A 19,274-nucleotide genomic window follows, 5' to 3' on the forward strand; every position below is an offset into this window, starting at 1 on the left:
AGGCAGTAACCAAGCAGGCCTTGTACCAGTCTCTGCACAGAAGTGTAGACGATGAATCTCGCCAGACAATGGAGCAGATGTAAGGAAAGCAAATACAAACTATTGAAAAATCATAATCAGTTCCAGTCCAAATCATACCTGGTCCATATCTCTCGGCAAAGTCCGACAGTAGTTTGGCTCGGATATAGCAACGTTTCTTATTTCTGCCCCATGCCTGTCCATGGCATTGGTGTCGATGTCTTGCATCTCACTCGCATCAGCTCTTTATTAAAACGACAAAGCCCTTCAAAATTTGCACTGCGCATCCTTAGCACGGAAGAATACGCGACCTTTAGTACCTTCCCATCATCGGACGACCAACGACGGACGCGTTTTCTCGCAGTACGGTCTGCTATCAGGTTTTTACTCGGCGTGTTTCACATTTCTGACACGATCCAACTGTCTATTGTGGTTATCTATAGGTGGGCGGTCAAAGAGGCCGCATACAAAGCCCTTTATCCCGTGCGTCCGACCTGGAAGGAGCTTACATATCGAAGCCTCGTCGACGGTGTCAAGCCTACACTGATGTACGACCCTGGTGCTTCGCAGTCACCAAACTCTGGTGGGAGTACAAAGGTGTGGCCCGGAAAGTTGCACGTCTCCGTCAGTCATGATGGGGACTACGTATTTGCGTCTGTCCTGGCCGAAGTCTGAGATAGTCCTGAAAGTGTTCAATGATAATATATGCTGAGTTGGGAAAATGCTGTCGCTCTATCGTGTTACAGTTGCAAATTAGTTATTCAACTTCCAGAATGCAGCTCTACCAAATCACTCCTGCGTGTTCCCATTTATTGGTGCGCGTATAGGCGTCCTACGCAGATTCCTGGTTCGGCCACCAGTCAGGACACCAATGCTGCACTTGCCACGTCTTCTCGCCAGATGCATCATCCCCCTGTGTACTCTTTACTGCAAGGTCAATGTCACCCTTCTGTGCGCCTTCGACGTGTTCAAGGCGCAGAAGTGCCAGTCCTATGCTTATGCCATGAGCTGGAGCGAGGATAGTACTGAGTAAAGTGCCCGTCCCTCGTGGAGGCCGTTCACCATCTCTTCGGGTGGGGAAGACGGAAAGGTGAACAGGAAGAGATGGGGGTGGAGAATTTACAGATGGAGTGCTATAACAATATCATAGAAAGATGACCAGAGACATGGTGAGGTTACTATTGGCACTCTTGGAAGAGTAGAAAAAATACCTATGTTTTTCGTTGCCAGATATTGTGACAGGTAAAATTCGTTTGCGCACTACACCTTTATGGTATGTGCGAACAGTCAGTTCTTGGCCCACATAGCAACCTTTGCGGAAGTCCACTTGTGTAACATCGAGCAGCGTAAGTCAGGATTAAACCAGCATGATAGAGTATACGCACATCCTCCCATTAGGTCCAAATTCGATTCCATAGGGAACGCATGCATGGGTTGTATGTCTGTGCTACCTTCTGGCACGCCGTGCATAATGCGATGTAAAAGGTATGCATCGGATGATGTGAGATCGTGCGTCGAAGCTTCCTTGGCTATCGGTTTGCGTTGAGTACGGCCATAAAACATGTTTGAGGGTATTGTATGAGAAGAAACACTTACGTCGGTCTTCTTTTGCAACTAACATCCTTCTGCCCATTCCAACTGCCCTCCAATCACGAATAACTCCGTGATCTAGTCCCCAAGGCCATTTCCCTGCCTCTAAGTCCAATACAGGTTCAGCAGACCCGCTCGGAGCCCAATTAAACTGCTTGGCTACTTTATCTCCCGCTTCAGAGCCCCAAGCAGCCCATACATCATATTCTTCAGAAACGTCCCTGATTTTCACTTTTGAGCGTAGAACATATCGCTTCAGAAGAGTCACGAGCTGCGGTGTCTCCGAAGGGCTGGAATCATGTTCTATGAGGAAAGCACTTTTGCCCAGAGGTGCAGGTTGGGTGTATAGGAACACATCGTGGAGAACGCGACCCTAACAGCCAGTACATCCATTATATAAACTCAATTCCCTATCCCAATGAGTCAAATGAATATAGCCTGCCTGAGCATGGAGAAACGTTGAATAACCTGGTCGATTAGTGACACTTGTGGCGAGCAAACCATTCAGAAATTCAGTTGCCTGGGAACCAGAAACAGAAATGATAGATTTATTGTTCAAGGGAGCTAGCGTTGGTGTCGTGCGTATAAGATTCCGTAGTGCAGGCGGTACAGGCATAATGAAATGGAGGTATGTCGCAAGTTGCGTACATGTTACAAATTTGCCGGCAGAGGACGTTTGTCAGCACTGGTCTGCCCACTCGTTGTTACCAACACGTTCAAACTGGAAGAACGAGAAGGTTATACAAGACGCAAAATCCTGGAGAGTAGGAAGTTGCAGCCGTGGGTCATATAGCTATAGGATTTACGCAGTGAAATGTCTTCATCATGCGACGCGCTCCTCAAAGCACTCAAATCTTGTCTATTACAATCTGACTGCGTTCTCAAGGATGGTCGACTGCCGTCCGAGTGCCTCAGAGAACACATAGACGAACTTCCAGAACAATGCCAGTCGCTGCGTAAAGCAACTTTTGAATGTAAGCGCAATATGGTGGGTGCTGTTGAATCTTTGATACGTGATCCTCGGCATAACTGACAAATGAGATAGCTGGATATGCGGAAACGATTTAGGGGGAATACAGTAGGATTAGATGCAGCCAAACTACGAGATCATCCAACAGCATCTCCACCACCACCAACTACCGAATAAATTGTCTTATCGAAAGGTTAATTGCTGGTCTCCAGTAGGCAGTGGTAGCGAAGAGTGCGATGATTTATCGTGCTCAGCACAAGTGTACACTTTCTTTCGAATTTCAAGGGTGACTCTAGCTTGCTGTCGACCTAGTACGTCCTTTTCTCGGCCCTCCAAAGCTAGCTCTCAAAGGGACGGTGGAAGTTGTCAGTCATCGGTCCAACTTGAATTATCTGCGGTACGATTACGACAATAAGCAGTAACAGTTTGGTTGCAATTAAACTTGAAGTGGAACTCCCATTTAGGCTGAATTTTTGCTAAATCTCCATTCTATGATAATGAGTCAGCCATGTGTTTCATGATCAGTGTACATTGCTTGCAAAGCAATACGCAATCCCGAAGCCAAGATACGTGAGTTGTCGAAAGTTTTGCTGACTACGATTAGGAAGCAGGATTCTTACACTTTTGATTAGAAACACAGAACCTCACCGATACAATCAGAAGGTGCTGACAGAATTGCCAGTGTCAGTGTGAAGGTTATGACGTTTATAGCCGTGGTTATTTAAAGGGGCAAGAAACGTACCGTGAAGTCATATCATCATCATCCTCCTCTTCACTAGGTATTCACACATCCCTTTATCCCATTAGCATCAACAAGAATGTCCGCTTCATCCAAGCCGTTTGTCTTGTACACCGGGCCTACTCCCAATGGACACAAAGTATCAGTTCTTTTGGAGGAGCTTAAGGCTGTCTACGGCAATGCTGTCGACTACGAGTGAGTTTGATGCCTTGACTGTTTGATAATCTTCAACTTGACATCTGTTGTTTTAGAGTCTTTAGGATCGATATTTCAACAAACGTGCAGAAAGAACCTTGGTTTATAAAACTCAACCCTAACGGTCGTATCCCTGTCCTCACCGACAAGTCGCGAAACAACTTCAATGTATTCGAGACTGCTGCTATATTGCTCTACCTCGAGCATCATTATGATAAGGAAAAACGCTTCACTTTTGAAGACCCTGATGAATTAAGCGAGCAACTGCAATGGATGTTCTTTGCTGTAAGTACTAGATGATTCTACGCCGACGAGCAGTATCGATTGATTAATGGTGTTTAGCATGGTGGAGTAGGACCCATGCAGGGCCAATGTAAGTCTACGTCCCAGGAGTTCATGATGGCAACGAGTTGCTGATAATTATCTTAACGAAGCCAACCACTTCCAAAGGGCAGCACCCGAAGACATTCCCTACGCGAAAAACCGTTAGTATTTGTTTTATTTTTGTACCCACAGTATCTGATTTAATGACAGGGTATGTCGAGGAGACCAAGCGTCTCTACGGTGTGCTTGAGATTCGTCTGAGTGGAAGAGATTATCTCGTTGGCTCTGGAAAGGGCAAATACAGTGTCGCGGATATTAACGTGCTTCCTTGGTTAGTCATGCATTACTCCAAGTTTGCTCAAGGTTTTGATATATCTGGGGAACAGGGTCAGAATCCATAAGTATGCTGCTATTGAGAGCTTGGATGAGTGGCCCAACGTGAAGGTGATGCTCCTGTTCCTTCTCACCACCTCCATAGTACTAAAGAATGAAATTATCTAGGCCTGGGTCGCCCGCGCACTGGAGAGACCTACATTCCAAGCAGGCATCGCAGTTCCTTGATCAGAAGAACAGTTGTTCGTTATAACTGTACTTAGTAAACAATTTTGCAATGTATTATGAAATATGATAGCCCCAGCATTGTCTTTATAAGTCGTCAGGCTATCACAGGCGCGCTTGATATGAGTCAGGGGCGTGGGAGTCATTAACGTGTCTGTATATGGCGGTTAACAGTCTTCGCCGCTCTACCGATATACCAAGTACCACCACAAGCTCTTTACCTTCAAACATTCTTTACAATGCTTCGACATTTGCCTCGTCTTTATAGTCGGCTATTATCAACCACAGAAGTGCACATGCCATCGTCGTCAACATCTCTCATACCGACGTCCCATCGCGATGCCCATACCACGCTCGGGTCTGTCCATAATATTTTGGACACTCCCAGTTCGCAGCCCTACACGGACCAGAACTCGTCTGGTTCAACGCCATCGAGGTCGTTATCACTCTCGCATCCAAAGGACCCCAGAGTCGACCCAGCTGCATCATCCAGCAGCAACTCAAATGCGATTTCCAACACAAGCACAAGTGCAGGAGAAACTGGACATACATCTGGACCGCCTTTACCCTCACCATCTCCTCCCTTTCCACCCACGAACTTTCACTCTAGTCCACCCTTTCACACCCACCAGTTCTTTACTGTTTTAGAGAAGACGTTCCCCACTCAAACCGCTCGCAGTCTGATGCGTGCAACGCGTGCCTTGCTTGTTGATCGAGTAGGGAGGGTGAGGAGGGAAGGTTTGACCATTAAGGATCTGGATAATGTGTGTATTTTTCTTTCAGTGCTTTCTGTGTCACGGTACTAGAAACTGCATCTGATACTATTCCATCGATAGCAAGCATATCTCTTTCGTGCTGCGTTATCGGAGCTTCGTGCAGAGGTTACTATGCGGACACGCAATGAAAGTGCAGCCATGCGAACTGCTACCGCAGCCCTTAGGCGAGAAGTTGACCGTCTGGACGTGAAGATGAAGGAAGACGTGAGTACTTTGAAGCACGAGTAAGTATTTAGCGCCTTACACAATACCGTTTTGTTTTAACCCGACTCTTCTATCTCGTAGAATACAAATGGAACTTGATAGTCGCAAGAACGAATCCAAAGCTGAGCTCAAGCAGCAAGATATCATGATAGAGGTGAGTCCAATATGTTATTGTATACCGTTCTGTACATAATCAAATAACACTTCTCACTTCGACATCAGGAAGTTCTTAATAAAGCCATAGTCAGCATCGGTGATCTTCGAGCAGATATGGAAGAAGTGAAATGGGACAACATGCGCAAATCTGTCGGTGAGTGTTATGCACATGACCTTTTCCCATCAGCTCCAACTCACGAGTGCCGTGATTCTGAACCTCTCAAGCTACCCTGGGCGCTTTCCTCGTAGTCATGGTCATAAGCATGGAACTTCGACCTAAACAAGGGCCAACCACCTCGCTTCCACCACGGTCACACAACGGCGAGCCTAAGCACACCGAAGGGGAAGCATTCGAACAACCAAGTTACCCATAACATCTCTCTTACATTTGGTCATTTACATTGACGAATGAACAAGAGTTCCCTTGCACACGATATACATTCGCTTTAGATTTCCAGTCAATCATAGAAAATACAACTATCCGTATCTTACAACCAGTTTCGATGTATCATTATCCTTTGTACACCATATCTATAACCTCTATTAATCCCTCTCTTCCCCCTCACTCCAAAACCACGGATGACTCGAAAAGACAACTCGATACATAACGCCATCCCTTCATAACATCAATCACCCTACATTGAGTTTCTCGAGTTTCTCAGCCAGTGCGTCGGACGTTTTTTCCGCACTTGGCGTGGCCTCAGGTGCAGCAGCCCAATTAGGTGTGTCCGAAGTATGGGCACTCTTGGTAGTGATATCACCAGTCTCAGCTTTGTCCGCCTTTGTGACCTTTCCTTTCTCTTCCCCTTTCTCGTCCTCCTCGTCTTCGTCCTCCCAGTCTTCCTTCACTGCTACTTTGTCGGCGTTAGCTGCTCTCCTGGCTTTCTGCTGCTGCCTTTTCTTCGCGTTCTTATTTGGTGCTGGGGTGGTGGCTGCTCCCGCTTTATTCTGAGCAGAAGATGGTGGTATCCATCCGATTATATGCCCCTTTGGCAGTGAAGTTGCATCCATTTGAGCCTGTTTTGTACCCCTAAAGCGTCTTACATCCTCTTGGGGGGTAAAACCCGGACGGATTTTTATCTGCTTTCGGACTCTAGATTGTTATGAAGGGAGTAGTGGCGATAAGCACGACTCAGACGGAAAGTATGGTACCAAATTGCACGTACGATCCGTCTGGTCTCTTTGATTCTGGAATGACACGTTCCAGAGTGCGCGGATCGAGAGCAATTCCTGCTGCAGTTTTGTCTGGGTTAATAGGAGGCTTCGACATCGTGATGCTGGCACGGCAAGGTGAGATCCTATGTCCAAGAAATATTATTGATCCACAATAAGACCTGTAGAGAGCGTATCAGGAGAAAGTGAGTGGTCGGACTTTCAATTGCTGAGTCAGACAGAACCGACGTCGCCTGTGTCTTATCCTCGGAAATGTGTCTCTTGCATTTCTGCAGTCCAAGCTCTCTTTTGCCTTCATACTATATCTGAGCTGAAATACATTTCAAAACATGCGTTATGCAGTCCTGGTAACTGGCCCAGCCGGTGCAGGAAAATCTACGTTTTCAACGTCCTTTATGACTCACCTCCGCATGTCGAAACGAAGCGCAAATATCGTGAATCTCGACCCTGCTGCAACAGGCGATGCATTTGAGTATGAGCCAGCAATCGACATCCGAGAACTTATCAGCTTAGAGGATGTGATGAATGAAATGGGGTATGGGCCGAATGGCGGCCTAGTTTATTGTTTTGAGTGAGTGAGTGCACGCTATTTCCCATGGGTGTAGAGAAAGATCTAACCTCGCCGACGGTCATCTCAAAAACTATCTGTTCTGTATTGGTTGTAGGTATCTCTTGCAACATATTGACTGGCTGGATGAAGAGTTAGGGGGCTTCGATGATGATTACTTGATAATTGACTGCCCTGGTAAGCTCCACTTCTCTACCTCAGCGTCTCAACGTTGGCCAGTCTAATAATACCATCTCAATGTTTGTTCACACAGGTCAGATTGAACTGTATACACATCACCCTTTCCTCCCGTCTTTAGTGCGACATTTGACACGGATGGGTATACGTACATGCGGAGTCTATTTGCTGGAATCACAGTTCATGGAAGACAAATACAAATTCTTCAGGCAGGTCCGTTGGATTGGTACCTTTTTACCTATCTCATGTAGCTCTCAGCGGAGTGCTCACTGCCATGTCTGCCATGGTGAACCTTGAGGTTCCCTGGATCAATATAATGTCAAAAATGGACCTTATCACGTCCAATCCGGATAACTCTTCTGGTGGTCCACGCAACGGTCGCCGTACTCGGAAGGATATTGCACGATATCTCGACCCTGATCCTCTTCTTATCGTACCCCTTGGACGCGAGTCTCCTAACACTAATCCAAGATTTCATGCACTTAATCAAGCCATTGTTCAACTGGTAAGCCTTCATAACTCCTCCTTTATTCATAGCACATGTAGATCAAATCCCGCCTTCCGTTAGATTGAAGATCATCCACTTGTGTCCTTCCTCCCTCTCGATCTTACATCTCCGGATTCTCTTGAAACAGTAGTAAGCCATATAGATTTTACGATGCAGTACGGTGAAGACGAAGAGCCGAAAGAGGTACGTATACATCGGCTTATCAGCAACAGGTGTTTGATATTCTCTTTGCGATCAGCCGCACGACATGGATGAGGGTGATTTTGCGGACATGGAGTAGGCATCCAGTCCTCATGGATGGATGCTTCGATTAATTCCACGATGTGCGTTTTTCAAGCTATCCCACCTATAATAGACTGTATAGGAGTTGCGTGAAATTTCTCACTTGTGTATTTGGACCTTATGCATCCTTATGCATCAAGATCAGACTGCTCGAATTTCCTGTAAATCATCACATTGCAGCCTAAATAGTTGTGGACTGTGTGGGTGCAGACTCATCGTGAAAAGATACCTGCCTATACTTATAATCTGCTTGATCAGTGCTTAATTTCCGCGCAGCAAGGCTCACTGGCTTTAGGCATGCCGTACAGCTTCTCGTAATGCCTATCTTATCAAAGGTTCCGAAATGACGCACTGACTTACCATAAGCTATAACTTTTTCGTAGTAATGCTGTGAAATAGAGTTTTCACTGGAGCTTTATTTCATCGCATCCCTCTCTCTCTTCTTTACACCATACACAAAATGCCTTCATATGCCATCGTACCTTCGTCCTCACACCACGGCCACGGCCATGGTCAACCTATCGTATATCCTACTAGTCGTCGCTCAGGCTCACACTCGCGACATGGCCACCGTGGACAAGAATATTACACAGACGGGACTCCCGTACACCATTCCACATCACTGAGACGTCATGTATCAGCTGGCTATCAAGGGAGTTATGCAACTCCAGTCTCCACAGCCCACTATACACCTTCCTCTCATCACTCTCACCATCACGGTGGAGGTCACCACCACTCTCACAGTGGAGGGGCAAATTATTACACTGTGCCAGCGAGTCCGCGTCTCACCAGCGGTAGAAGCCGTCATCATCACAGCTCTTCGATGCCACCAGTGATCGATATGCGAAAACACGGGAACGGACACCACATCGTGGTATGTCCAGCTTTTTTTGTTAACGGTCAACGACTTACCGGGTGGGATTTTTAGCAATCTGATTCTGGAAGACACCACGGATACTATGACGCCCACCCGAGTCATGGCTCCCACCAATATCGCACGCCCAGCATGGGAGAGCGGTTTCGCTCCTTCTTTGGGATGGACCCATCCTACAGCTCACGGCCCGCCTACCAAGACCCACGCCATCATCAGAGTAAACACCGCACGCGAAAGGGTCTGTGGTGTTTTGGAGCAGTGGACCACAGAGGCTTAGTTGACAAGCATGGGCGTGAAGTTGACCACCGCGGAAGATTGATTCACAAGTTTTAACTTTGGGATATGAACCTGATGAAAAGCGCTTCGTTCATGCTATTATCTTTATAAGTACCTTAAGATTTTCTGTCTTGCACTCATCATGTACTGTACCAATATCCGAGTCATAGTTTCATGCTAGGGTTACTGGGGTCCGTCATTTGGGAGGACTCCAGGGGACGTTACATTATGATATGCTATCCTGTGACTGTCCATTTTTTGTAGGCGTTCGTGTCACGCTTTCTTTGTCTTCCAACTTGAACAGTCCAAAGTCAAGGTTGTCTTGTTTCCACCGCGTCTGTGCTCTGCAAGTCATACTCAAAGGTAAAAACATGTTCTTTCTGCCCCCTTTGATGATTCAGAGTGGAATCTCTATCGACCCACGCTGGAGACAGTTTGTTGGGTCGATGTGAAGACCAAAAATGTTCTAGATACTTCTGAGGGGTGCCCTTTCAATTTGCGACCATCGTTTTCATTCACAAAAACTCGTCAACTGATTATAATCGCGTAGCTGAGAATTACCATGGATCCACGGAGAGCACAAGATCCTCGCCTTGCCCGTGCTGACCCTCGTTTGCAACGCATGCAGTCATCTGCCCCCTCCAATGCAATGGACTCTCAGCCACCCCAAATGGGCGCATCTTCCTGGCCACAAAACGGCAGCTATCTCAATGCCGTTCAGCAGCAACCAATTCCTCAACCTGCGACTCGTGAGCTTTCCGCGACGCAGACACCGCCTCCCCAGCAAGGATCGAGTGGCCCATCTTCGAGCAACTCAGGTCCACCTCGCACCCCATCCCCATACAAAGCACGTCCGCTGTTCTGTGTGGTTTGCGCTAGCAACCAGGTATTTCACATCTGAGATGAGCTATTTTTAATAAAAGTCTTCATACGTTCTCAAGTAGAACCGGTCTATGGAAGGTCACTCTGTTTTGCAGTTGGTGTTCTTCGCCTTGATCAAACGAATGCATATCGGCTGACAAAGCTCCTCAAAGAAAGGCAGGGTACCGCGTCATTTCATCTGGCACTGGCTCTGCTGTCCGTCTGCCTGGACCATCGATAGACAAACCAAACATATATCCATTTGGAACGCCTTACCATACAATATACGAGGAATTGACTTCGAAAGACACTAGATTGTGAGTACACACACTTATGTGCCTGTACCCAGCCGTTGATATCAGAAGCGTGACCAAGATATACCGCCAATGGCCTTCTACACATGCTGGATCGCAACAGGCGACTCAAACTCGCTCCAGAACGTTGGCAGGAGAGTAGGACAGTTGCAGATGTGGTGATTACTTGCGAAGAGCGTTGTTTTGATGCCGTTTGTGATGGTGAAGATCAATCCTCGATTATTCCTGCTACTCAGTTCTTAACATCGCTACAGATCTACTTGCTCGAGGAGGCGACTTCAATCGACCGGTTCACATTATAAATATAGAAATAAAAGATAACCACGAAGAAGCCCTTATTGCAGGAAAGGCTATGCTCGATTTGGCTTCCGCAGTAAGTTATGCGTTGGCAGCTTCCCTTATGCATCCTGATTTATGATCACAGATCGAATCATCAAATGATATTGATGATGAAATCGAAAGTATATTGAAAGCACAACAGGAACGCCATCCTCATAGCCTTCTTCACGCTGTCGCTTTTTATTGATGGATGCCATCAAAAGTACTGGAAGTACCAAGTTCTTTCTGATTGTGCGATTTTTTTTTTAATAGATTGCTTTATGGTTAAATTTGCTTATCTAGATGTGAACATACCACCCGTCACTGTCGTAACAATTGCATAACTTGTACCCCTGAAGAGACGTTTCTTTCAGACTGAGCGCTCGGACAAAAGTCATCCCCGATAATTAAGCTACGGTGAAAAAAATGTTAATTGGTACAATATGTGTTGTCTTGCATGATTCAAAAAATTCGCCCTACAATTCAGCATAGTAACACACTAACAGTCATGGAAAACAGGGAAATGATGAGTGCAGCACCGATATATCACATCGTCCAACCTCCCCCTTTTTGACCAACTTCAGCTATAAACAAAGAGCCCTATCGAGTGAATTCTATTGTACACAAAGATGATAAGCATTAGCAATCTATCCACGGGATGTGGTCGGACCGGTATGTGCAAAAGTCGGTGCAAAAGGCGCGTGGTGTGTGTATGGTGCGTGTAATGGAGTACCTTGTATGCGAGGAACACCGTCATTCGTATCGTTCCACGATTTTGGCGGATGTAAGCCAACTCCCGCTAGCTGCTGTCTAGCTGCTTTAAATTCTAACTCCTCGGCTTGATTCTGTGCCACGAGAGCAGCCTTGGCCTCTGCTTGCCTCTGCAGCTCAGCCTCTGATTCGTCAGAGAGGTAATCTGTGAAACCACCGTCCGAAATTATGGTAGCATCTGAGAGAGAGCCTGATCCGCGGGAGCCTGAGCTACCGCTATCGCTACTGCCACTACTGGAGTTACTTGCAATCTCCATTGCTGCCATGGCTTCCTCTACGGTAGACTTCTTCGGCACCACCCGCGTTGTGACAGTGTTCTGGCGTTCTCGCGTGCCAAACGTAGAAGGTTTCAGCGGCGGTGTAGTCGTGCTAGACGTCGAAGCAGAGCGAGACAGCGAAGACTGGCGTGGGGCCTCTTCTGAGGCCTTCATCGAAGAGAGAGCCGACGATAGCGATGCTCGTCCAGCCGTGTTACGTCGAGAAACTGATCCCTCTAATTCGACGTTTTTCCGCACGGGAGAAGAGCGAGATTTTTCTGAAGGATCCGAATTGTGACGACGCTGTGGAAGATACTGATCTATGAAATTTGAATTTGGGAGGGAAGAGGGCGCTCCCGGTGAACGCGAGTTTGGACCTAGCGTAGATGACTGCTGGGGTGGACTGCCACCTGGACGTCCTCTGGCTGCAATAGAGAGGGACTGAGCCCTGTCGTGCTGGTCACGGCTGTTGGATCTGACTGGTTGATTAGTGCAGCTGTTTCTGCGGTCGAGAGCGGGTTTTGATGCTTGTGCACCTGCGCTGCGACCGATTGTGCCGACAGGGAGAGAGTTTCCCTTGGGCATGAGACTGTCGAGAAGCGATTTTATTTCTGCGGGTATGGGTACGTGGTGTACGATGCTGACTGAAGGCCAGTCTGCGGCATGAATGTAGTGTTGTTCGTTGATAGCTGGGGGACGACAGCAGCCTGGCCAGCCTGGATTGTGATAGACAGACTTGATCTGAGGGTTTGCTCGAGCCCACTGTAGCGGGAGATGGAGGATATTAGAGGAATGATGAGGATGATGGGAAAGGCATTACCCTGCAGTAGCCACAGCCATTGAATGACTTTACTGGAGAGAGAGGTGAGAGGTGGGAAAAGAAAGAGATGGAGAAGAATACCTTCTGCGTTCTTGAGATGGAGGACATCATGGCTAGGATGGAGAGCTCTGTTGTAGCAGACGTCTTTAATATGGGGACACCTGAGGAGAGAGTGAGATGGGAGCAGCGCATGAGATGGGGGACATACCTGGCGCCACTAGGTTTGAATACTCTGCACATGGGACAGGGAATGGGAGAGGAGGGGTCAGTTGAATCATAGGGATAACACATGACAGACCACTGCAAGGGATAAAGCGATGATAAAAATGCTATAGGAAAGACGAGCGCAGGATACTAAATAAGGGCCGGGATATCGTCTCTTCTCAGAAGGCAGGCCGGCATGTGGTTCTGCTGATCGCTTCCGTCCGCGTCCACTCTTCATCATCCCCAACACCCCCATCTCCAGCGCACTGCACACAAAAACATATACTACCCGCGTGCTGGATACCAGCGCACCAGGCCGTCGTCGTCGTCGTCCACCACAGCGACCAGCCTCTTATCACTCGATGCTGAGGCCACCCGCGGAGATCGCCAGAGATAATCCGTGGGAACATCTTGCCGCTCTCGGCATGCCCACATCAGAAATCCTCCATTCCACCGAGACCAGTCCATAACATAGCTCTGTTCTGTCCAGACACCACCACCACCTTCATCTCTGACAATGGGCAAATCACAGAGCAAACTCTCCCCAGAACAGCTCGCTGACCTCCAGAAAAATACATACTGTAAGTCTTTCCTCCTATCTCAATCACGCTATCACATCTTTTCAGCCATCTCTCTCCTGCCCCTGTAGTTGACAAGCGAGAACTCCAGCAATGGTCTCTGTCCCCTTTCTGCTGACACAATTCCACTCTAACCCTTTTATTTCGGCCAATTAGGTACAAGGGCTTTCTCAAAGATTGTCCATCCGGTCAGCTGGACAAGACCGAGTTTGGTCGGATATACAAGCAATTCTTTCCTTTCGGAGATCCTGGTGAATTCGCGGATTACGTCTTCAATGTCTTCGACGAGAACAAGAACGGAACAATCGACTTTAAGGAATTTATATGTGCTCTTAGTGTCACGAGTCGCGGTCGTCTCGACGAAAAGCTCAAGTGTACGTCCCCTCGGCCACACGCCACATATTCCCTCTCTTATTCATCTCGACCTATCATAGGGGCTTTCCAGCTCTACGATATAGACAAGGACGGCTTCATTACTTATGACGAAATGCTTATGATTGTCCAGTCAATATACAAAATGACGGGTCAAATGGTTAAACTACCACCCGACGAAGATACCCCTGAGAAGGTATATCCTCCTTCTTACTCCTCGGCCCATCTTTTCACCCTTTCCGTTCCGTCTTTCAGCGTGTGGACAAGATATTTCATAATATGGACCGTGACAAAGATGCGAAGCTAACATACGAAGAGTTCGTTGAGGGTAGCAAGCAAGACCCAACTATAGTCCAGGTCTGTCCATATGTCCCTCTCCACCGCGGTAATAGACTCAACCTTTGATCAGGCACTATCACTTTATGATGGCCTAGTATGAGGAGATGTTTCAGATTAGTGATGTGTGTTGTATTGTGTAAGGACCATGATTTTCATGTACTTGTCTACCGACTGTACAGAATCTAACATTCCATTTTTAGATCTTTCTGTCATTGACTTCGTCATCTCCAGACCATTAAAGCTGATGTAGTAGTAATATAACATTATTGCTTCCTTTTCTCGACTAGCAGTGGACTTTCACGTTGGTCCTTCGTGCCAGCCAAATTTGTACACTTCCACGGAAATGTAATTAAATTCAAGTTGTACAGGCGGACAGCCGTATGTAGTCTATTGGATTGGTTTTGGATTTGACTTGCCGTACTTCTCTAGAACTTCAAGCTCCACGGCATCGCCCACCCAAGAATAGAGGCCTTCAGCGAATTGGAGGTTATCCACTTCTGCATTGAACAACTTGGCAAAGTCCTGGGGTTGCCCCATTTGCTGGGCATTCATTGAGGCAAAAGGTGATACCGACATGTCACGCGCGGAAGAAGCAGCTATATTTCCATATCCCATTCCAAGATCAGACCACTTTCCGCAGTTCCAGACAGAAGATACTAGAACATACCGTTATCATATCCAAGAATAAGACGGTACAAGCCATTCAGGCCGAAGAAGTTGAGAAAATACCACGACAGTGACGAAACCCACCGGACGTCCATATTGGGAGTTTCGATCCCTCGTTGCAGCATGGATTTAAAACCGAGGGTCAAGGGAAATGGTAGTTTGACTAGAGGGAATGAGGTAAGCTCTAGACTCGTGTAGTAGGATAATGTACGGACTTAGCACAAATCCTTGGAAAAAGAAGTTGATCCAGCCCATAATGACCATCTGTGGTACCATCATCACCATCTGAGTTTTCAGGCCCGACATCATACCGTCCATGGCGGCTGGGTCCGATAAAAAGTTTGCAGCGGCACTTGGGGCGTCACCTTGCCGAGGACCGTCTTTGAGATATGTGCCTGCCTTGAGAGATTCTGCAAGACTTCTTGAGTAAGACTTGTAATAGGATGGTGGGATGGGGGAATTGGCGGAGGTGGAGCGAAGGATTTGGGAACGTGTCAAAGCGCGCCTGTTTTTGGCGTAAGGTGAATTCAAGGGTACAACCCAGAAGAAAGGATACCGACGCACTGTTCGCGAATGGCTGCGCGTGTTTGGGTCTTCGGAGTCGCTTGCAACAGAACTACAATATAATGTCTTAGAACTCCAACAAGAATCTGCATCAACACGATAATTAGAATATCTGTCTCAACCATAGGCTGAATGCTGCAATGAACGTACCATAACGACGGTAATGGGAAATAGAACCCAATCCCGTATTTGTGGGTCAAGAAACAGAGATAACGTCTGCATCATTACCAGCTCCTAACAGGCTACAGTGAGTTCTACAATTTTGTGGAAGATGCTAAACCTCATACGTATACCAGACTCGGAATCTACAGTAATGGCTGTTTGGCATTATTTGGCAGAGCGGCGGTCAACCATTCCTTGATGCACACCTTACTCATCTTCAACTATCCTGTTGGAGCTTTGAGCTGCTATGAAGTAAAATATCTAAACACAATCGAGCAATATGTGTATGGGTTACAAGGAAACCATGATGCACCAGAATTTTTTGGTCGGATAACAAACCACAACTACATTATCCTCAAGGCCTGACAGCTACAATAGATCAGATCAGAGTCGATGAATAGGGGTGGCTCTACTCCATCGACAATACAATACTTGTACTCCGTGAGATGAAATCCAGAGCATATACGCTGCAAAAGTAACAGTCGTATAACAAAGAGTGAAAGGATCATGATAGTAGACTCCGTTTTTTTGCGGTTCGAGTATAATGCGACAGAACCCATTCTCGTTCTGCTTCAGACTGCTCGAGAGTTCCCTGCCGTATTTCGTACGCTTTAATGGATGGGTAAGATCGGTGATAATTCGCAAGGAGTAACGATGACTCACGTTTCATTTCGAACCTTGGCCCAACTTCAGCCAACTGAACTTCACGTGGGATCTTTGCAAAAACGTGGTGCCTTCATCGAACTATGAATTCATTTTGTTCACGAAGATGTGAAGAGGCTCACCGAAATGAGATGCAGTCGTCTTCATTTGAAAATGTCATCACTCTCTTACTATCTTCTTTAGCAACGGGGAATAGATATTTCAGCACGTCTTGTATCCGCTTCCCTAGTTTGGAGTCGAACTTTTCGAATATTAGATGTGGATACTGCTCTGAAACAGTTGATGATTTGAATGTCGCTATATCGTGTCTGAGGGAAACGCCATGTAGTGTGAAATATACGGTAGGCCCGTACGGGAAATGCGAAACGATCATGGCATCTGAGGAGTAAGATAAATATGAACCTGCGAGAGAGTGATGGATGATACTGATACTGACCTGGAACACCTCGATGTTCATGCAAAACGATGAGGTCGGTAATATTGTTAGCTCTACATGCCTCGGCCAAGTCTTTCATCACATAATTTCCTCGATTGATTCGACTGGAGTTGGGGAATACTAGTCGTATTTCCTGGGGTCAAGCGTACAGTTAGTGAACGAGACATACGACAAACAAAGAAACTAACTTTTGCAAATTGTAGGAGTTTTGAGCTTGGATCTCTGGACGTCGTAATGACAATTTTTGGATCTCTTATGCCGACATGGGAGTATTCACTATCTATATGGGTACTAGGTTCTATAGATAACAAGTCGTCCCATTAGAGGCCTCCTCCATGAGAATAGGAACTGCAAAACTCACCTACTTGCGCGTAGTCAAAAGCGAGATCTTTCCCAAGTGTTTTTGCGTCTTTTGTCAGCTCTGTGGGCACTGATTTACCCGAAGCCAAAGCCTGCTTTATCTGCTGCTTCTTTTCGTATACATGCCTCTCCTGAGCCTCCACAGACTTGGCATAAACGTATTGGCGACGCTCGCGTGTTTGTCTGCGAAGCTGGGTACTTTGTTAAGGTCGTCTTTGTACGAGTGTGCCAATGAACATACCATGAATGTGAATTTCGAGATGAAAGTGGTCGCTTGGAAGTAGTGGCTGAGCCGATTGTGCAGTATTGTTGCCGGGTCAAAAAAAGTAACCGAAAGCGTGACCGAAAGCGACATACGTTCCCACGGTAAAAAAAGCCAAAGGTTTTGGATGACCCATCGCGTTTCTTCATAACAAACTACAACAACGCGTCGCGTAGCGTGTTGAAACTGCACAAATACGTGCAATTTCTTTCAGTTATAAAAGACCTGGGTTCACTCTCCTTCTCTTTACTCTTCGTCCTTCACAGTCATATACTTTCTTGACTTTTTATTGCAACATATCCATCTACATCGTTATGGCATCCACACTCTCTCCCACCCCCATCTCTTCCCCAAGCAAGCGGGTTAGTAAAATCCTTCAAGACCTCGTTATTGACTCGTCCGAAGTGGATGATGTTGAGGATATTCGTAAGAAATTTGTTGGCGACGTTGACCTTCCTGAGAGTACGTGTTACTTTTTTCTTTTAATCTATTCTATAGACTAACCGATACTTCAGGTGAAGAGCCTCTCCTGAAAGACTCTAAACGTCGCTTTGTATTATTCCCTATTCAGTATCATGAAGTAAGTATCAAGTCTACTCATAACCTTAATAGCTTACTTACATCTTTCTTAGATTTGGCAAATGTACAAGAAAGCTGAGGCATCTTTCTGGACTGCCGAGGAAATGGATCTTTCCAAAGACGTTCACGATTGGGCCAACCGTCTGAACGACAATGAACGTCACTTCATTTCACATGTTTTGGCTTTCTTTGCTGCTTCTGATGGCATTGTAAATGAAAACCTTGTGGAGCGGTTTTCCAACGAGGTTCAGGCCGCTGAGGCTCGTTGCTTCTATGGATTCCAGATTATGATGGAGAACATTCACTCGGAAACTTATTCCCTCCTCATCGACACATACATCAAAGACCCTTCAGAAAGGGAGTATCTGTTTGATGCCGTCGAGACCATACCCTGTGTCAAACGCAAGGCAGACTGGGCGTTGACGTGGATTTCAGACAATCGTTCAACCTTTGCCGAACGTTTAGTGGCTTTTGCCGCAGTCGAAGGCATTTTCTTCTCCGGATCTTTTGCCTCAATCTTCTGGTTGAAGAAGCGTGGTTTGATGCCTGGTTTGACGTTCTCCAACGAGCTCATCAGTCGTGACGAGGGAATGCACACCGACTTTGCGTGTTTGTTGTTCAGTCACCTGAAGCGTCGTCCTCACCCCGACGTTGTGAGGAGAATTATCACCGAGGCAGTCGTGATCGAGCAAGACTTCCTGACGGGTACGTATTATTTATCATTTCAATGTACAGTTATTGAATGATTGTGTATAGATGCTCTACCATGCGCACTGATCGGAATGAACTCGAAGCTCATGCGTCAATATATTGAGTTCGTTGCTGATCGTCTGCTTGTATCATTGGGGAACGACAAAGTCTACAACGTGACGAACCCCTTCGACTTCATGGACATGATCTCGCTCCAAGGGAAGACGAACTTTTTCGAAAAGCGTGTCTCGGATTATACCAAGGCCAACGTTAACCACAATAATGCATCGCAGCAAGAGTCGACGACGAGCAAAACATTGTATGTCTATTTGATTTTTCAATGATCTGGATGATTTGTTGACTGTAATTTTTAGTTCTCTTGACGAGGACTTTTAGAATTGTTACTTGTCTCTGGTTATATTTACTTATTGCATAAGGTTTTTATAGTTCACGCGTTATTTGTTGTATGTCTTACTAGATCTGTATGTCTTAATGTATCTTTATTACGTATTCACTGCATGTTGGCCTTGTGCCATGATTTTACAATATGATGACTTGACTTTAGAATATTTCGTGGCTCTTGTGAGATTTGGACCGAAAGCATCCGAACACAAGTGGTCATAGGTCTGAGCGGCACCTTTTGACAAGATAAGATGATCGATTCTAGGCC

At 46.5% G+C, this 19,274-nt stretch overlaps 11 protein-coding genes across 11 annotated transcripts; 7 read left to right on the plus strand and 4 right to left on the minus strand.

Annotated features, from left to right (window-relative positions):
• Window positions 1-220: 220 nt before the first annotated feature.
• Window positions 221-2,256, minus strand: SERLADRAFT_461345 (uncharacterized protein; the record flags this gene model as incomplete). The annotated part of the gene is made up of 5 exons (XM_007315627.1): window positions 221-1,151; window positions 1,230-1,344; window positions 1,404-1,547; window positions 1,615-1,981; window positions 2,051-2,256. 5 exons carry the CDS (start codon window positions 2,222-2,224, stop codon window positions 851-853), a joined length of 1,101 nt encoding a protein of 366 aa, XP_007315689.1.
• Window positions 2,257-2,308: 52 nt separating this feature from the next.
• SERLADRAFT_461348 (uncharacterized protein) lies at window positions 2,309-4,473 on the plus strand (the record flags this gene model as incomplete). Its single annotated transcript, XM_007315628.1, has 11 exons — window positions 2,309-2,596; window positions 2,654-2,889; window positions 2,942-2,975; window positions 3,043-3,148; window positions 3,211-3,512; window positions 3,569-3,797; window positions 3,855-3,885; window positions 3,947-3,997; window positions 4,047-4,167; window positions 4,223-4,280; window positions 4,338-4,473. 7 exons carry the CDS (start codon window positions 3,397-3,399, stop codon window positions 4,395-4,397), a joined length of 666 nt encoding a protein of 221 aa, XP_007315690.1.
• Window positions 4,474-4,584: 111 nt separating this feature from the next.
• Window positions 4,585-6,097, plus strand: SERLADRAFT_382798 (uncharacterized protein; the record flags this gene model as incomplete). The annotated part of the gene is made up of 5 exons (XM_007315629.1): window positions 4,585-5,158; window positions 5,231-5,394; window positions 5,456-5,528; window positions 5,597-5,684; window positions 5,756-6,097. The coding sequence occupies 5 exons, from the start codon at window positions 4,691-4,693 to the stop codon at window positions 5,902-5,904; spliced, it is 942 nt and encodes a 313-aa protein (XP_007315691.1).
• Window positions 6,098-6,160: 63 nt separating this feature from the next.
• Window positions 6,161-6,800, minus strand: SERLADRAFT_435376 (uncharacterized protein; the record flags this gene model as incomplete). Its single annotated transcript, XM_007315630.1, has 2 exons — window positions 6,161-6,623; window positions 6,697-6,800. The coding sequence occupies 2 exons, from the start codon at window positions 6,798-6,800 to the stop codon at window positions 6,161-6,163; spliced, it is 567 nt and encodes a 188-aa protein (XP_007315692.1).
• Window positions 6,801-7,032: 232 nt separating this feature from the next.
• On the plus strand, window positions 7,033-8,236 carry SERLADRAFT_367167 (uncharacterized protein; the record flags this gene model as incomplete). The annotated part of the gene is made up of 6 exons (XM_007315631.1): window positions 7,033-7,274; window positions 7,369-7,448; window positions 7,525-7,657; window positions 7,707-7,953; window positions 8,017-8,139; window positions 8,195-8,236. The coding sequence occupies 6 exons, from the start codon at window positions 7,033-7,035 to the stop codon at window positions 8,234-8,236; spliced, it is 867 nt and encodes a 288-aa protein (XP_007315693.1).
• A 186-nt stretch (window positions 8,237-8,422) lies between these two features.
• On the plus strand, window positions 8,423-9,693 carry SERLADRAFT_461365 (uncharacterized protein; the record flags this gene model as incomplete). The annotated part of the gene is made up of 3 exons (XM_007315632.1): window positions 8,423-8,438; window positions 8,497-9,112; window positions 9,167-9,693. 2 exons carry the CDS (start codon window positions 8,699-8,701, stop codon window positions 9,443-9,445), a joined length of 693 nt encoding a protein of 230 aa, XP_007315694.1.
• Window positions 9,694-9,715: 22 nt separating this feature from the next.
• On the plus strand, window positions 9,716-11,345 carry SERLADRAFT_382815 (uncharacterized protein; the record flags this gene model as incomplete). Its single annotated transcript, XM_007315633.1, has 8 exons — window positions 9,716-9,751; window positions 9,939-10,274; window positions 10,333-10,364; window positions 10,423-10,566; window positions 10,625-10,764; window positions 10,818-10,936; window positions 10,988-11,133; window positions 11,185-11,345. The coding sequence occupies 6 exons, from the start codon at window positions 10,038-10,040 to the stop codon at window positions 11,087-11,089; spliced, it is 774 nt and encodes a 257-aa protein (XP_007315695.1).
• Window positions 11,346-11,528: 183 nt separating this feature from the next.
• Window positions 11,529-12,837, minus strand: SERLADRAFT_406649 (uncharacterized protein; the record flags this gene model as incomplete). The annotated part of the gene is made up of 2 exons (XM_007315634.1): window positions 11,529-12,671; window positions 12,730-12,837. The coding sequence occupies 2 exons, from the start codon at window positions 12,835-12,837 to the stop codon at window positions 11,529-11,531; spliced, it is 1,251 nt and encodes a 416-aa protein (XP_007315696.1).
• A 563-nt stretch (window positions 12,838-13,400) lies between these two features.
• SERLADRAFT_461375 (uncharacterized protein) lies at window positions 13,401-15,196 on the plus strand (the record flags this gene model as incomplete). The annotated part of the gene is made up of 9 exons (XM_007315635.1): window positions 13,401-13,514; window positions 13,583-13,607; window positions 13,668-13,885; window positions 13,946-14,079; window positions 14,139-14,240; window positions 14,293-14,358; window positions 14,423-14,818; window positions 14,890-15,051; window positions 15,104-15,196. 6 exons carry the CDS (start codon window positions 13,451-13,453, stop codon window positions 14,320-14,322), a joined length of 573 nt encoding a protein of 190 aa, XP_007315697.1.
• A 668-nt stretch (window positions 15,197-15,864) lies between these two features.
• Window positions 15,865-17,371, minus strand: SERLADRAFT_461381 (uncharacterized protein; the record flags this gene model as incomplete). The annotated part of the gene is made up of 7 exons (XM_007315636.1): window positions 15,865-16,223; window positions 16,278-16,348; window positions 16,400-16,655; window positions 16,714-16,846; window positions 16,902-17,011; window positions 17,075-17,264; window positions 17,315-17,371. The coding sequence occupies 7 exons, from the start codon at window positions 17,315-17,317 to the stop codon at window positions 16,120-16,122; spliced, it is 867 nt and encodes a 288-aa protein (XP_007315698.1).
• Window positions 17,372-17,482: 111 nt separating this feature from the next.
• Window positions 17,483-19,172, plus strand: SERLADRAFT_354853 (uncharacterized protein; the record flags this gene model as incomplete). Its single annotated transcript, XM_007315637.1, has 5 exons — window positions 17,483-17,797; window positions 17,851-17,915; window positions 17,968-18,619; window positions 18,671-18,923; window positions 18,979-19,172. 5 exons carry the CDS (start codon window positions 17,650-17,652, stop codon window positions 18,998-19,000), a joined length of 1,140 nt encoding a protein of 379 aa, XP_007315699.1.
• Between the last annotated feature and the right edge of the window lie 102 nt (window positions 19,173-19,274).

Source organism: Serpula lacrymans, assembly GCF_000218685.1.
Source record: "Serpula lacrymans var. lacrymans S7.9 unplaced genomic scaffold SERLAscaffold_4, whole genome shotgun sequence".
Taxonomy (NCBI): Eukaryota; Fungi; Basidiomycota; class Agaricomycetes; order Boletales; family Serpulaceae; genus Serpula; species Serpula lacrymans.